Raw genomic sequence first — 15,919 nt, 5'->3', positions numbered from 1 at the left:
TATTTGATCACCTCTGGAAGCGCTTTGCTCTTCTTCCCATTTAACTAGTCTAAAAAAGAAATACCTGTCTGGGGTATCGTCCTCTCTTTTTAAAATAAATAAATAAATAAACTAGGTGGTGCTCATTTTAGCATATGGATTAGCTGGAAATAAGCATTGCTGCTTTAATCAATTTTTGTTTTGCTATTTCTCTAATACTCTGTTCTTAAATGTCAAGGGCACCGAGAGCTTTGGATTCTTGTCCTTCTGTGTGGAGTTTATTTCAGACCAAAATAAAAATAAATTTATTTAGCCAGTCTGTTGGGGAAACACATTCCCCTTTTAATCCAGTTTAATCAATGGATCTTCTTATTTCCTAGATACTAAGGATATATGCATCTTAGCAATACTGCAAATATTTGCATTTCTAATCTTATATCAGCATTAAAAAAAACCCATGTAAATTGGTTCTTATTATAGGCATACCGTGAGCTTTCCTTGGCATACCGTTTCCCACTCAGTACTCTATATTTCAGTATTTCCCAGCCAACCTAGTAGTATAATTGATGTTCCTGAATGACTGACAGTAAGTTGTCTTAATTTGCTCAATAATAAGGCAACACACTGCTCATGTCCCTTTTAGAACATTAGACATAAAGTGTCCCTGGGCTTCTACAGTATATTCCTGAGATCAGAGGAGTTATTGCCTCTACTGTATACTAATGCTGTAGTATTTTAATTTGTTTCAACCTTTGTAATTTTTTCAATTTAATTACACTCGTGTTGGATACTGCAGAAAAGTTCTGATTGGGTATACTTAAGAGAAAATACTCAGATGGTTACAGATTCTTAGAAATTTAGGATACCATCCTACAAAGTGCTAAGTGCCTTTAACTTCCCATTAACTTCTGTGTTGAAGGCACTCGGCAAGCTGTGGTACCCCAGATACTCAGCATACATTCTCCTTTTCTTTAAAAAAAAAAAAAAATCTTGGTTATTCTTAGTAATGCCACTTTTTTGCACTAATAATCCCTCTCCCTTCAAATATTTATAGACGGTTATAATATCTTCACCCCCACTAAATTGTTAGTTCTTTTAATCTTTACTCAATGCCAGTCTCCCCAGATTTTTTTTTAGAATTTTTGCTACCTTTCTCAGGTTGGTTTGGTGGTCTGATTTTTCATATATGCTGGTGGAATTCAGTGGGATGAGAAGGGTGTTCTAATGGATGGGACTCTGAACTGGAACTCATGAAACCAGAGTTCAGTTCCCAGCTTGGCTACTGACTGTGTGACTTTGGACAAACACTTAGTCTGCCCTGTGACTCAGTTCTCCATCTGGGAAATGGAGATAAAGCCTACTTACTTCAGAGGAGTGTTGTGAGGATAAAATCCATTAATGATTGCTATGCATTTTGATATGATGATGATTATGACCATACAAATAGATAGATTTTGAAGATCCTAATCTCTGAAAATGAGTCCATTTACCTTGCCTGTAATGAGGTGCCCAGAATTACAGGTGTAGCTTCAATGGGAGTTTTGTGCACAAAGGGTTTGCTGGACCAGGCCCCATGTTTACTACTTTTAATAGCTTCTGCCATCATTTCCATACTGGTACCAGCTACCACAATACAGAAAATATTATAATAGAACACACATTTTTTTGAACAGATTTTAATGAAGGTTTTGAAAGCTTTCCATCAGGATGATGTCAGGCTATTAGGATATAGTTTTTAGATGTCAGTGGACAGGAACGACAACCAAAGAAACCATTGTCCTTGAAGCGTTGGCATCATTTGTAAGATTGTGCAGTAAATTAAGTCTATTTAATATTTATTCATTTGACCGCCACATAAATGAAATGCAAAGAAGGTACTAATAGCTAACGTGTTTCCAGAAGGGGGAAAGAAGCATTTCAGTGTATGTTCATCATAGGCGTTACAGGATATACAGTATGTGACTGAAAGCAACAAACACATCTGGTTACTTCCTTTACTAAGAATAAGTAATGTCCTTTTAACCACTTCATTTTATCTCTTCTTTTTAATTATTTTAAGTGAACCACTGCATGTGGAAGGTGCTCTATTGGCAGCCCAAGAGATTGAAGTTCTGGCACTGTACAGGAAGTGACCTCATCCTTGTTTGTGAGGACCACTGGTGGGCTAGAAAATGTGGATCATTCTCTTTGCTGAACCTACCAATGCGTGCTAATTTGAAGACAAATTTTTTTTGTGACAGGCACTGTGCAATAAGAACTGAGTAGAACTACGAGTTCATTTCACACAAGCCACATAAAAACTGTCAGATAAGACCAAATCTCATTACTTACTTTATCTGATCTGAATTTCAACCAGTTAACTATCGGCCAATCAATTAGTATCCTGATAGCAGTCTCCTGAATCATCTGTTCTTGCTCACCTTACCTTTTTAAGTGTTTCTGTGCTATCCCAGATAAGACTGTGTGTGTGTGTATAGGCCAGTCCCACACTGGTGTAAATCATCATAGTTCTATTAACTTTAGTGGAGCAAAACTGATTTACACTAACCAAGGATCTGGCCCGATAAATATAATTCACAAATAAAAATATTATAGCCATCATGGCTCAACACAGAAAATTATTAAGAATCTGAATAACAGTCCATTTGGTCAGTAAATGAATGCAAGATTCCTGTTGATTTCCATGAGCTTTGGATCATGCCCTTAGCTACTCCCTTTGGTGCATTGCAGACATTACTAGATCTCGGTACACTTAACAGTATCCTTTAAGAGAGAATCTTTTATTAAGTACAAGTTGAGGCGAATTTCTACTGACACTTTTCAAATTCAATATTCAGTCCCACATGGGAAAACTCAAGTGTTTAATTCACAGTACAGACAAATATTAAAAACATTTGGATACAAAAAGAAATCTATACAGGGGAAGATTTAATTTCTACTGATTCATTAGGTTCCTTCCATTTCTTACCAAAAGAAAAAGAAATAAATGGCATTTTTTTTATAGATTACATCAAGTAGTTATAAAACAGCTGCCATTATTGGGTAATGGAAAAATGCCTCCATTAGAGGATTTTTTGAGATGTTTGATTATGATTATATGTAGCCTGAAAGATGCCCTTTACAAATGGGTTAATATTTATGATAAAGAATGTTGATTTATATATATTATTGGGAAAAGATATGGCAGAATGTCAGCAATATGTCCAGCTCATCATCTTTATGATTTCTACACAACAAAGTCTTAAAAAGTGTGCCTACAGAAAAGCTGTTTTTGCTAACCATAGCAAATGCTGGAGATGGCACAAATTACAGGAAATACTGGTGAAATATATCTAAAGGTCTCTTCACAGTTCTGAACACACAGATCTGTTCCTCAGCAAAAATCTCTCTACTGGAATTGGTAGAAGAACAGTTTCCCTGTGAAAAGCAAGAAAATGGATACTCACATCTCTGTTAGTGGCAAAACATCTAATTCTCTGAAAATGGAAATCTAACACACCTCCAGTGTTTTCAGAATGGTTGGAAAAAATGGTCAAATATTTAATGGAAAAATAACTTTACATATATTACACAATAGTGGTAAATGAAGTAAAATGTGAAGGATGTTTCTATTGTTTTCTTGAAAAATTAAATAGAATTTTAAAGAAATGTCTACAAATCAATACAATAAATTACATTGTGTTTTCTAAATATGGTCTTATGCCTCACAGAAGTTTGCCAAAGCGATAAAAAATAATCTTTGTCTACTCTTCTATATAAAGAAAAATACTACAACAAAATTGTATTATTTTAAATGTATAGATATTATATTAAATAAGTGTATGTGTCATAATTCTCAACAACTATTCAAAAAAGCTAAAGGAATAGATGGACTAAAAAAATCACTAGACTATCTAAAAAATAACCTCTAGAGCAGTGATACTCAATTAGATCTACCCGTAGGCCAATTTTAGAATTTTATGCCAAGAGGTGGGCCATTGGAACAGAAGGCTAAGAAAATAAAAAAATCAGCTGCCACTAAATAAAGGCCTTGATTGCAATATAAGTATTAGTATTTCTATCTTTTAACAAAGTTTATTAATCAACATTATGACCTGTGCTTTTATTTCCAAATGGGCAGGGGACATGGGAGAGCAGCTCTGCCCCCCAGCCATCCCCATTGTTCTCTCAGTGCTGGCAGGGCAAGAGGGGGTGAGTGTTAATTTTCTCCCCTGCCTGATGCATTGCTCCCATACGAAGGGGCGGCAGTCCCCACCACCTGAACCTGGATCTCTCTGCTCTATGCCCAAATTAGGGTACCTGCCCGACTGGAATATCCATGGGGAGGAAAGAGCACCCCACCCTTCACACAAGGGGGTCCAGGATCAGGCCCAGTTCTCACCTCCTCCTGGGACAGGTCCACTGCATGGGACAGAATAAGTAGGGGGCCTCTAGCAGCTGGGATTGCGGGCATCATGGTGGTGGCAGCGCCCTCTGGCTGGAGCACAGAGCTGATGCACCTTGAGCACCCTGCTCAGACTGCTTTGTGCACCTGATCTGCCTCCCACGGTGGAGCGCTGCCAGAGGGCCTCCCTCTGCCCCGGTGCTCAGCTTCCCCTGCTGTGTCCTGACTGCACAGTCACCTCCCCAGTTCCTGATGCCTCACCTCTTGCCTCGCTGCCAGCAATGTGGAGTCTCTGCCCCTTCTGGGTCTTCCAGGGCGCAGTAGACTTCTCATCGGAGCCCCCACCCAAGAAGCCAAGTGAGCACTGCCAGGCGGTGGTGGTCCCAATCCCAAATGACTCGCTGCCCAGGAAGCAGGAGCTCAGCTTGTGCTTGTTTAGCCATAGCTGCACCCACTGGGCATTTGGCAGGCTCAGTGTGCTGCTGGCCTTGCACAAGGGCATAGCGAAGCAGGGGTGCTGGAGCCCCAGCAGTGAAAGGGCACACTGTGAGCAGCATGAGCCTCCTGCTGCCCACGCCAGGACCAGTAACTGATGCAGCAAGCCTAGACGTGCCAGGATTACGAACTGCCAAGCCCCAGCTCAAATTAAGCACTGGCTGGCGGGCCGACACAAGAATGGGTGGGCCACGTTTGGCTCAGGGAGCCCCCTGTTAAGGATCACTGCTCTAGAGATTAAGATTTGGTCTGGTCCCAGTCTTTACTAAGGTAGTCATTTATTTGTGTTGAATGTTGTAGCTAGAACATAGTACCTGTCCATATTCCATGGATATCATTTTGCTGCTGCATAAATAATTAGTCACTGTTTCTATTAACAGGAAGAATTGTCTGAATCTGTAGGTCTACGAAAACTGTTAACAGAGGAGCTACAAACTGTAAAACAAGTATGTTGTTGTGGGGTTTTCTAATCTCTTATTGGTATCTTATTACCCTAATGTGATTCTGAAGAGTTTTTTAAATAATAGCTTTTTTGTGCAGGGGAGAGGGTGGAATTATTTGTGCACTTTATGGTTTTCCCCTCCGCTACACTGATTTCACTTCATTGGAGTTACACTAACATAAAAGTAATATGATAGAGTGAAGAATCAGACCCTACAGATGGAAATATTTTTACTTGAGCAAATGAGGGATACCGGGGCAGATGTTCACAGCACATCTCCCATTATCTTCAAATAGTGATTGAGCAGGTAATTCCCAGAGTGTCACACAGAGTGTTAGCCCTTTATGTTTTCTGTCTGCTTTTTCACAAACTCTGGTGAAGATGGTTAAAATGTAATTTAAAGTGCAGCAAAAATTCCATTGGTAAATGCCACATTAATTCCCTGTGATTTATATTTGAGATTTGCTCAGTTTTCTCAAGTTATAAAATAATCTCTAACTGCAAGTGCTAAATATTCAACCTGGGGTATGAAAATCCAGCTGTATTTTTGTGAGTTGTACAGACGATTGTTAGCAGAAATAAGAATTCTGCAATGAGACCTTTGCTCATCATAAAAAGCAAAATTATACGCTAAGCCAAAAAGAACCCTCTCCCTTAGCTGTATTGATTCTTCAGTGGTAGCAGTAATGACAAAGTTTTCATTAAAATACAAAAATAGACTCAGAAGCATAAAGGGTTAAGTTGGCTTAAAAGGTGCTGCTTTCAAACTTCTGAACATAAAGGGGTCATAGTGAAGACCAGTATCCTGCCCAAAGTGTAAGAAGATCTCTACCCTAAGAGCATACAAAAATAAGATATTGCACAAAGCCCAATCAAGGGAGGATGCGGAGGGCATGACAGGTGGGAGGAAAACAAGGTAGGAAAGGTTCTGTGACCTGCAATGTGCAGGAGGTCAGGCTAGATGATCACAGTGATCCCTTTTGATCTTAAAGTCTATGAGATTCCTGGAAAGACCCAATGTTTGAGGGAAATAATGAGGAGAGAGAGAGAGGAGGCCCAGGTAGCCAAGTAGAGGCAATGCAAAGACATGCACAGTATTGAGCAAAGTGAGCAAAACTCTGCTCACACTGACCTGAGCACTGATGCGTAGGGGACAGATGGGCATGGAGGTTGTGGGTAGGTCATAGTTATTTAAGTACACTCCAGTGAACTCTGCTGATGCCATTTTTAGGATTTCTAGTACTGCTGTTACCAGTTAGAAGAACTGACTCCTGGACCTTGCTTATATTGAGGTTTAGGGAAATCTCTCTCTGTTGCTGCAGCACTCATGCTCGCAACAGTGAAAGTTCTACTGTGGACATGCCACTGACATCCTTACCTTCATAGCATCTAAGAGAATGTCTACGCTGCAGCTGTGAATGAGTCTCCCAGCCCAAGTAGACAGACTCGCATTCGTGGGGCTCAAGCTAGCGCGCTAGAAATAGCAACATGGATGTTTCACCTTGGGCAGAAATTCGGGCTTTCAAGCCCATCCGACCGCCTAGGCTTGAGAGCCAGAGCTGGAATTTCAACATTGCTATTTTTAGCACATTAGCTGAAGCCCTACTACTGCTAGCTCCAGCCCTTCTAATGCAAGTCTATGTGATCTGGAAGGCTTACTCACAGCTATCCGTATAAACCAATGGTTCTCTACCTGTGGTCCAGTCAGCACAGAGCTGTAGCCCAGGTGACATCCTCAGGGCCATACTGCTTACTTGCATGCTGTTTGTAAGTTCCTATCGTGCCTGCTGACTGCAGCAGGTCTTCTGTTCCAAATGAAGAATTTTTAAACATTTCTCTTCTGTAAATATTTTGGGATTAGATTTATACTTCTTTGACTTTACTATTTGTCAGGGGTTTTTTGTTTATTACTACCCTTCAGTACCCAGTTAGAATCTAGTTGCTATTTCCAGTATTGCTATGTTGCTTTACGTGACAATCATTATTAAATTAAGACTGTAGACACTTAAGCTACAGAAATGCATGTGCTTAGTATTTTTAGTGGTAGCAATGCCCATTGCTACCACATGAGGCCCTCATGTATTTATTTCTCTGTCTGCATTGTCATCACGTAATTTTGAAGGTGAGCTTTGCAGTGAAAAGTTCAGGCCTCCTGGTGCTGAACAATAGGGTTTTCCCAGATGAACTTTAAATAATGGCTACTGAAAAGGACACAGCCAGTAAAATCAAAGAGCAATAATTAAATCATGGAATGTTTCAACATATTTGAAACATTTACTTAGAGAAATATTTACTTCCGTTCATATTTTAAGTATATTTTATATTATTTTATGTATTTTTCCATTATATATATTCTAAGCAAACACACACATCTGCATTTCAATTAATATTGAAATTCATTGTTTGAGATTCACTGAGACTCAAACTGTAAAAAGCCAGACTACTCACAGATCTGGTCGACACTCTGTTCAATCTTCAAATTTGGCCTTTCTACTTGAATACCCACGTTGATGCTTACTCATCTAAAACATGTATTTGCATGCTTCAGTGTCTGATCCTGCAAGCTGCAGAATGCTTCCTGACCCTAAATCAGCAAAGCACTTAGTGCATGCTCAACTTTAAGTAAGCGTTTAGGTGCTTTGCTGAATACAGATGGACTTAAACATGTGGTCGAGCGCTTTGCTGAATCAAGGCCCTTGTGAGGTATTGCGCATTGAGGATGCTCAGAACTTCACAAGAGGTGCTCGGTATGTTTTAGGACTGGGTGAGCCCTAACCAACAATTTGAACACTGAAATATATAATTTGGTTGCCAGATTTAAGTGCAGAAGATTGAAAACCAAGCTCCCTCTCTAGAACTCTGTGGCTAGGCCTTCACTGGGGAAAAAGGTGTGCGTTTTACATTGAGATATCTGTTTAAATGTAAAATCCTGTTGGAGTCATTGGACACAGGCAGTTTGTACCTTGATGTAGTTAATCGAGGTCAACCTTCTTCAGCTGGTTTTCGCCTTGACTAGCTACAGTGAAGTAAACCTAAAGTGCCATGTCTTCACTAGGATTTTACATCAAGAAACGCATCTTTTTTGCAATGAAGTCATAGTCTAAAAATGCTGCGTTGTTTCGGCTTATCAGTTGGGTATTATCAGTTCAACATGAGACTCCTGCAATACATGGATACAAAGGGATTATAAAGGAAGGGGTTTCTGTATTATAATGAAATCTACTTATCTTTAAAAGAAAAAGTCACAAAAGTTGAATGCTCATTAGCATTTGGTGTGTGTCCATTTCCTTTTGTCAAAGGCAACTAAAGAACAGTCCCTAGCTATTAAACCATTCTTGACATATGAGCTGTTTATGTATGTATTTAGGGACTTTTATCAATGGAATCTTGTACCACACAGCAAATCCATGAGACATGGCAGCTTTTCCCTTGACCTTTTGGTCTGTTATGCCCTCCAAAGTTTTCCAATTAACTAGATGAAAGAGCAATAATTAAACTGATGTTCAGAGAAATGCTATTGTCTTAAATCATTGATGTAATCGATGTTCAGTTGAACTGGTCATTTATCATAGAGAGTATACCCAAAACATACCTCCATTAATTGCCTCCCTGGCTGAGAGAAGGCTCCAATATTTAGTCATTCTGTATCTGTATATAGAATGAATGTGTGTAGCACAGAATGACCAAAGATTAGAGTTTTCCTGTAGATAATAGAAGATTAGATTCTTCCTATAATATAATCTTTCCGTGAATAAATAAAATATCATAGTTGTTGGAGCAGATGCTATAAATGCTTGCCTACAGTTAAGTACTGCCATGGTGAGTATATATAATTTGGGAGCACCTCCTCCTCCTTGTTAATCAATGAGAATAGCCATCTACATACTTAACTTAATTATTTTCAAAAACAACTATTTAGCAGGCAGGTCTCCGTGCTATCGCAATGACCTTTGATCTTTCACTTGCTAAAACCTTCTCCCAGGCTGAGTTTATAAAAGTTGTTTTAAGCATCGTTAAAAGTTCAGTGTTATGACCTGAAACAGTAAAGTAGTGATCAATCCAAAACTGAAATGTTTTACCTGTCTTGGCCAATCATTCGCCTGTAGGAGGAGGGAAAATCATTCACTTGGTAAATTCTAGGCTGTCATAATTAGGGTGACCAGATGTCCTCATTTTATAGGGACAGTCCCGATATTCTGGGCTTTTTCTTATATAGGTGCCAATTACTCCCCACCCCCGTTCCGATTTTTCACACTTGCTATCTGGTCACCCTAACTGTAATACATGAGTGCAGGCACATGTAACTGTACCGGTATGTATCAGGTGTTAGAAAGAGACATTAGAAACATAGATTCTGAGACTTCGATTTTTTTAAATATATTTTCAAACTCTTTTCTTCTGGGCACTTACAAAAATATTTTAAGATTTGAATAATTACATCTGTCTCTTATCACCTTTTTTTCCTTATTGCTAACCAAGCTATTTCAAACCCCTGCCATCTGAAGATGTTAATCAGAAGGCTGCAGGGCAGAAAAGGAGCTTTCAGCAGTACCCATTGAGCTGTGTAGGGATATACGGGCAGCTTTTATTGCTTCAGGAATCCCCCTCTTTGCAGTGTGTTACTGCCTTTATAGAATTGTTTATTACTCTTATTTTTAAAACCAAGAAGGAAAACATGTTTCTTATTTTTATTGTTGAGAACTTAAATAGTTGTTTTCTGAGGAAAACTAAGGAATTTTAAAATGTTTAAATTGTTCAAACTTATTCCCAAACTTTTAATGACAGAACTGTTGATGTATTTTAACGTACATTAGTTATTGGCTAAGAATAACTCCAGTTAAAGTTAGACATCCTTATTAATTATGTTAATATTGGTATGTCTATACATGTAAAAACCTAGGGATGAGATTAAAGCACAGAGTCGAACTGGCAACCCGGTGGGAGAGGGAGCTAACGTTTCTTTAAGTCACCATTGTGCCCTTCTGATCCCAATTTGCTTCAAGGGCTCCAAAAGCTCTCCAGTATAATTTAGACAGTCCTAGAGGCCTGTGTAAATTATGGCAATCTGTACTTTGCTGTCCCACGGGCCTTAACGCTGCTTGGAATCTGTGTAGTACTATATGCTGCAACCCCACTCCTGACACTTCCCTTCTGCACATGGCTCCAGCACACCCAGGGCTTGTGAAGGGACCCTCGGAAGGAAGCCATATGGTTATGTTCAACATAATCCTCCCCCCTCCCATCAGAAATGTGGCTTTAGGGCTACTTTATGCCACTCTGGTCCTTTTACATGTGTAAAGAGGTTGGAGCCGTAGTGAGGATCTCACCCTAAATAGTTAGTGTACATCAGCATAGCTCCATGGGGTTCAGTGGAACTGTCGTAATTTACACTTGCTGAGGACCTGGCCCAGTATAGTGCAATACATAAAAAGTATCTAAAAGGGAACTGCCTCTAGGATTCTGACTTTCAAGCCACACAGTAGTAAAAAAAACTCTATGAACTTTGTAAACAGCCCAAAAGGTCTAGGTATACATGTATATACAAACATCAACAACGCTTGTGGGTACAGAAACAGCCACTGCCCTGAACTGCTGCTGGAGCTGTAATATAATTCTTATTGCTGGCAGCCAGAAGAACACATCAGCTACTTAAAGTCCTAATTCCAGTGTTCACTGATCAAATAATAAGCTTTTTTAAACTGAGTTAAGATTTACCCAGGCCAACGTGGCCATGTTTTCCATTGCTAGGTCTCCTCATCGTCACTCGGGAAGGTGTCTTGGTACAGATTAAGTTGGTTATATGATCAAACCCATGCTAGTCTGAAAATTGGGTGGGGGCTTGCAAGGATATATAAACTTACTGGAATTTTTTTTCCAGTGCCACTAACTGAGGCATAAGGTCCCATCGCAGGGTCCCAGAGCTCAGGCTCCAGCCCAAGCCTGAACATCTACACAGCAGTGTTTAGCCCCACAGCCCAAGCCCTGTGAGCTTGAGTCACCTGACCTGGGACAGCCATGGCTCTTCTTCAGGTCTTTTATTCCAGTTTAGACGTACCCTTAATGGTCTGGGACCTACCTACCTGAGGGACATAAGAATGGCCATACTGTGTCAGACCAAAGGTCCATCCAGCCCAGTATCCTGTCTACTGACAGTGGCCAATGCCAGGTGCCCCAGATGGAGTGAACCTAACAGGTGATGATCAAGTGATCTCTCTCCTGCCATCCATCTCCACACTCTGACAAACAGAGGCTAGGGACACCATTCCTTACCCATCCTGGCTAATAGCCATTAATGGACTTAACCTCCATGAATTTATCCAGTTCTCTTTTAAACCATGTTATAGTCCTAGCCTTCACAGCCTCCTCAGGCAAGAAGTTCCACAGGTTGACTGTACGCTGAGTGACAAAGAACTTCCTTTTATTTGTTTTAAACCTGCTACCCATTAATTTCATTTGGTGGCCCCTAGTTCTTATATTATGGGAACAAGTAAATAACTTTTCCTTATTCACTTTCTCCACACCACTCATGAGTTTATAAACCTCTATCATATCCCCCCTTAGTCTCCTCTTTTCCAAGATGAAAAGTCCTAGCCTCTTTAATCTCTCCTCATATGGGACCTGTTCCAAACCCCTAATCATTTTAGTTGCCCCTTTCTGAAAATTTTCTAATGCCAGTATATCTTTTTTGGAGATGAGGAGACCTCATCTGTATGCAGTATTCAAGATGTGGGCGTACCATGGATTTATATAAGGGCAATAAGATATTCTCCGTCTTATTCTTTATGCCTTTTTTAATGATTCCTAGCATCCCATTTGCTTTTTTGACTGCTGCTGCACACTGCGTGGATGTCTTCAGAGAACTATCCATGATGACTCCAAGATCTTTCTCCTGATTAGTTGTAGCTAAATTAGCCCCCATCATATTGTATGTATAGTTGGGGTTATTTTTTTCCAATATGCATTACTCTACATTTATCCACATTAAATTTAATTTGCCATTTTGTTGCCCAATCACTTAGTTTTGTGAGATCTTTTTGAAGTTCTTCACAGTCTACTTTGGTCTTAACTATGTTGAGCAGTTTAGTATCATCTGCAAACTTTGCCACCTCACTGTTTACCTCTTTCTCCAGATCATTTATGAATAAGTTGAATAGGATTGGTCCTTGGACTGACCCTTGGGAAACAGGCCCTTGGGGACCAAGGATTTTCAGAGGAGTTAGATCCCAACTCTTGTTGACTTTCAATAGGAATTGCATCCCAAAGCCCTTTGCAGACTGATCCACAGATTAATATTCTCATAGAAATCAGTGACAAAACTCCTGCAGAAATATAGCTCAAACCTTGTGTAATATATTGGAATCTATTTACTCACCACTGTGGTGGGAAGGATAGTGGCTGATTAATAGTGCACAGCAACACAGCACAGCAGTTTAGGATTGTGAGTGAAGAAGAGTATTGAATCCACTTGAAAAGTCATAGAAACTTTTTGATTGAATCCTATCATTGCCATGAACAGGACACCAAGGTGTGCACACCTTTTCTTACAAAATGTGCTGTGGGAACTTTTAGCAAAAGTTAAAGCTTGGGCAACCCATTTACCTTTTCTGTCATTCAGTTTCCTCATGGATCTAGTAACAATAAAAGGGTATTATGAGGCTTAACTACTCTTTCCATAGCTTCTTTGACATAAAAGGTGCTACAGAAGTGCAGAGTATTGCTAATGAAGAAAGGAGAAAATAATATATTTTGATCTATTTTGCACCAGATTTGGCCACAAAACTAGATATAGATTTACAATCTCCTCTCTCTCTCTCTCTCTCTCTCTCTGATTTATCCCTTTTGTTACATCTGTATTTTTATAAAGCTGGTTTACTTTTAAATGAAAAGATAATGTATATATGTAGCTAGGTAATTTTTGTTCTGAATAGGATTCACTGAACTGCCTATTTCATCTACACATGCTACACAAAACTCTGAAGTTTAATTAGGAGCAACCCACAACAGCATAAAATTTTTCATTGCATCTGAAGGCTTGATTCAGTAGCAGACTGCATCTGTGGCTACTGATCTCTGAAGTGAACATCAGACAATCGCGGGATTAATCCTAATTCCTTGAGGGAAATTTAAAAGGATTCCCTCATTGGAAACCTCAAAATACCACGTTTCATTTTTTGTTTACAGCACAAAAATGATGATTCTGCCAACTTGATTGTGAATGGGGGACTGAGGGTCTGATCCAACTCCCATGGAACTCAGTGGAAAGGCCTGGATCTGGGCCCTAAGAAGGGACTCCTCTGAGAGAGCTTTGACTTTGAATGGAGTCTTCAATTGTTAGCTCTGCAGTTTGTTCCTGGCTTCAGCCAGAAAATAGGCACAGAGCCTGATTCTTTTCTCTCTGACCATGGTTTTTGTGTTGGTGTAACTCCATTCACTTCAGTGTAACTGCTGATTTCCACCAATGTAAGAGGAGAAGCAGGTTCATGGTTCTATGGGGTGGTGGTGAATACAGAAAAAAATGTATAATTTGTAAATTAGGGCACAGTCCTTCAAACAGTTAATCATGTGTGTACGTAAGTAGTCCCACTCAAGTCTGTGAGACTACTTGCATGAGTAAAGATTTGCAGGATTAGGCTCTTAGTTTAACAATACTCAATTTACAAATTAACAGAAGTTAATGTGAATGAATATTCAGTGACAAACTTAACTGAGAACTTCCACACTTCTCTATGTTGAAGTTTTGTAACTGTTACATTCTTTCACAGCTGTTTTTGTAAGCAGGGAATAATTTATCTACCTTGATTTTAAAAAGTTCGCAAATGTTTTTTATTTGAAAAAATACCATAAAATTTCCCCTGCCTTCTCCTATGTCTACTTTCCTCTTTTTTTCTATGGCTCCTATATAGAAAGCTCTCCTTAAATAATACAGGCGTAAAGAGTTGAATGCAAGAACCTTAAAGAAACAAAAAGCAATACATTTTTAAAAGAATTTAATTTGGCCAGGACACCAAGGTTAATAATTCATACAAAAAATGCTGTGGAAACTATGGACTGATTCACTAGATTCAGGCAATAATAAGAAAACCAGATACCTGTACTTATTTGGAGGCTTTCTGCTGGTATGGAGATGGTGGGCTTCACTATGAATGTCAGATACTCTGGTGTTAAATCACTTTTACCTCCATTGGATTTATACCAGAGTACTAGAGCTGAGAACCTGGTTTGGTGGTCATGATTTCTTTAGGTTTTGTTGGTCTCATTTGCTGTAGAAACTGAAAATTATTTTTTGTTGAATACAGTCCATTAAAATGTTAAATGTCAAGGAAAGGGCTGTCTTACTTTACAGTTGTTAAAATTCTCTCTCTCTTTTTTTTTTTTAAATACCTTTCCCCCTTATTTTCACACCACAAATTTTAAAAAGAAAAAATGGAACTCTCTAATCATCAATCCCAAAATTTAAGTCCTTGCCAAAAGAAATATTTTGCCTAAATCAGAGAATTGTTCACTTTGACTGTATTTTATAGGAAGCCAAGGCAGCAGTGGAAGAGGCAAGAGCCCTGCGAAGTAGGATTCATCTCGCAGAAGCTGCACAGAGGCAGGCTCGTGGAATGGAGATGGATTATGAAGAAATAATCCGCCTATTGGAGGCTGAAATTACAGAGCTGAAGGCTCAGCTCACTGATCATTCTGGCCAAAATAAAGTAAGCAGAACAGTCATCGCTCATAGTTACCATGGTTTCCTTGCTGTTGTCATGTATCCTGTTTTCATTTTCTTTTCATCTGCTCTTCTAAAGTAGGTCACTGTTTTTTCTTGTATTATTCAATAACTGGAATGATGCATAGTGAAGGGGGCAATGTGAAGGCTACGAGCCTTCCTTTATCTAGATATCTTTAGGCTGGAAAAACAAGAGCCAGAAGCTTATTTGGGTCATTGGTCAATATGGCACATCTCAAGCATTAAAGTATAAAACATTGAATATGTTGGTTTTCTGTTTTGTTTTAAAATTTATTAATATATGTCATAAAAATTGAGGCAAAGAAAAAGCATTTTTGTGGTTGATTAAAGCTTTCAAGGAAGTCTGAGAGATTGAATGATATTTTAGATTCCTAAGCAAATTCACACATGTTCAGTTTCAGCTTTTTCCTGGTTTCTGTTTTAAATCAATGTAGATGTATCTTCAGTAAGTGTGTTAGTTGTTTACACTTGGCGTATTGTTAGTATTTCTAGCTTGTTTCTCAGTGATGCACAAATAATAATAATATAAAATTCAGGACTATTCTTGAATAAATTCAAATTTACTCAACTTAATTTTTTGAAAGACACTAACAACATTAGTGTGACCTAAATCTGTTTTATTTGTTTTTTAAATGAAAAAGATTGTACAAATGAGCCTCACATTCGAAGCCACCATATTATCCCCAATGATTTTTAGAGACCAATTCAGAAATAAAACAGTTTGGGACAATTTTTAATGAACCTCCATAACTGGGAATCCATTTTCATGCTGACATATATTGTTCATTGTTTCTTTGTACTTCCCTGTTGTCTGTCTATAATCATCTGTTGTCTCTTGTCTTATACTTAGATTGTAAGCTCTTTGGGACAGAGACTGCCTTTTTGT

At 38.9% G+C, this 15,919-nt stretch overlaps 1 protein-coding gene across 13 annotated transcripts in view; it reads left to right on the top strand.

Moving 5' to 3' along the window:
• The window catches only part of STXBP4 (syntaxin binding protein 4), a 139,762-nt gene that overhangs the window by 44,888 nt on the left and 78,955 nt on the right, over positions 1-15,919 (top strand). For all 13 annotated transcript variants that reach the window (XR_012154917.2, XM_073311655.1, XM_073311659.1 and 10 more), the window contains 2 exons: positions 5,239-5,304; positions 14,822-14,998. Coding sequence is in view for 12 of the 13 variants with exons in the window: in XM_073311655.1 (XP_073167756.1) it covers positions 5,239-5,304; positions 14,822-14,998 (243 nt within the window). In the remaining variant the exon portion in view is untranslated. The remainder of the gene's footprint in view (positions 1-5,238; positions 5,305-14,821; positions 14,999-15,919) is intronic.

The sequence above is a fragment of the Lepidochelys kempii genome, chromosome 14 (assembly GCF_965140285.1).
Source record: "Lepidochelys kempii isolate rLepKem1 chromosome 14, rLepKem1.hap1, whole genome shotgun sequence".
In the NCBI taxonomy this organism is placed as follows: Eukaryota; Metazoa; Chordata; order Testudines; family Cheloniidae; genus Lepidochelys; species Lepidochelys kempii.
This window is presented reverse-complemented; position numbering and strand designations above follow the sequence as displayed.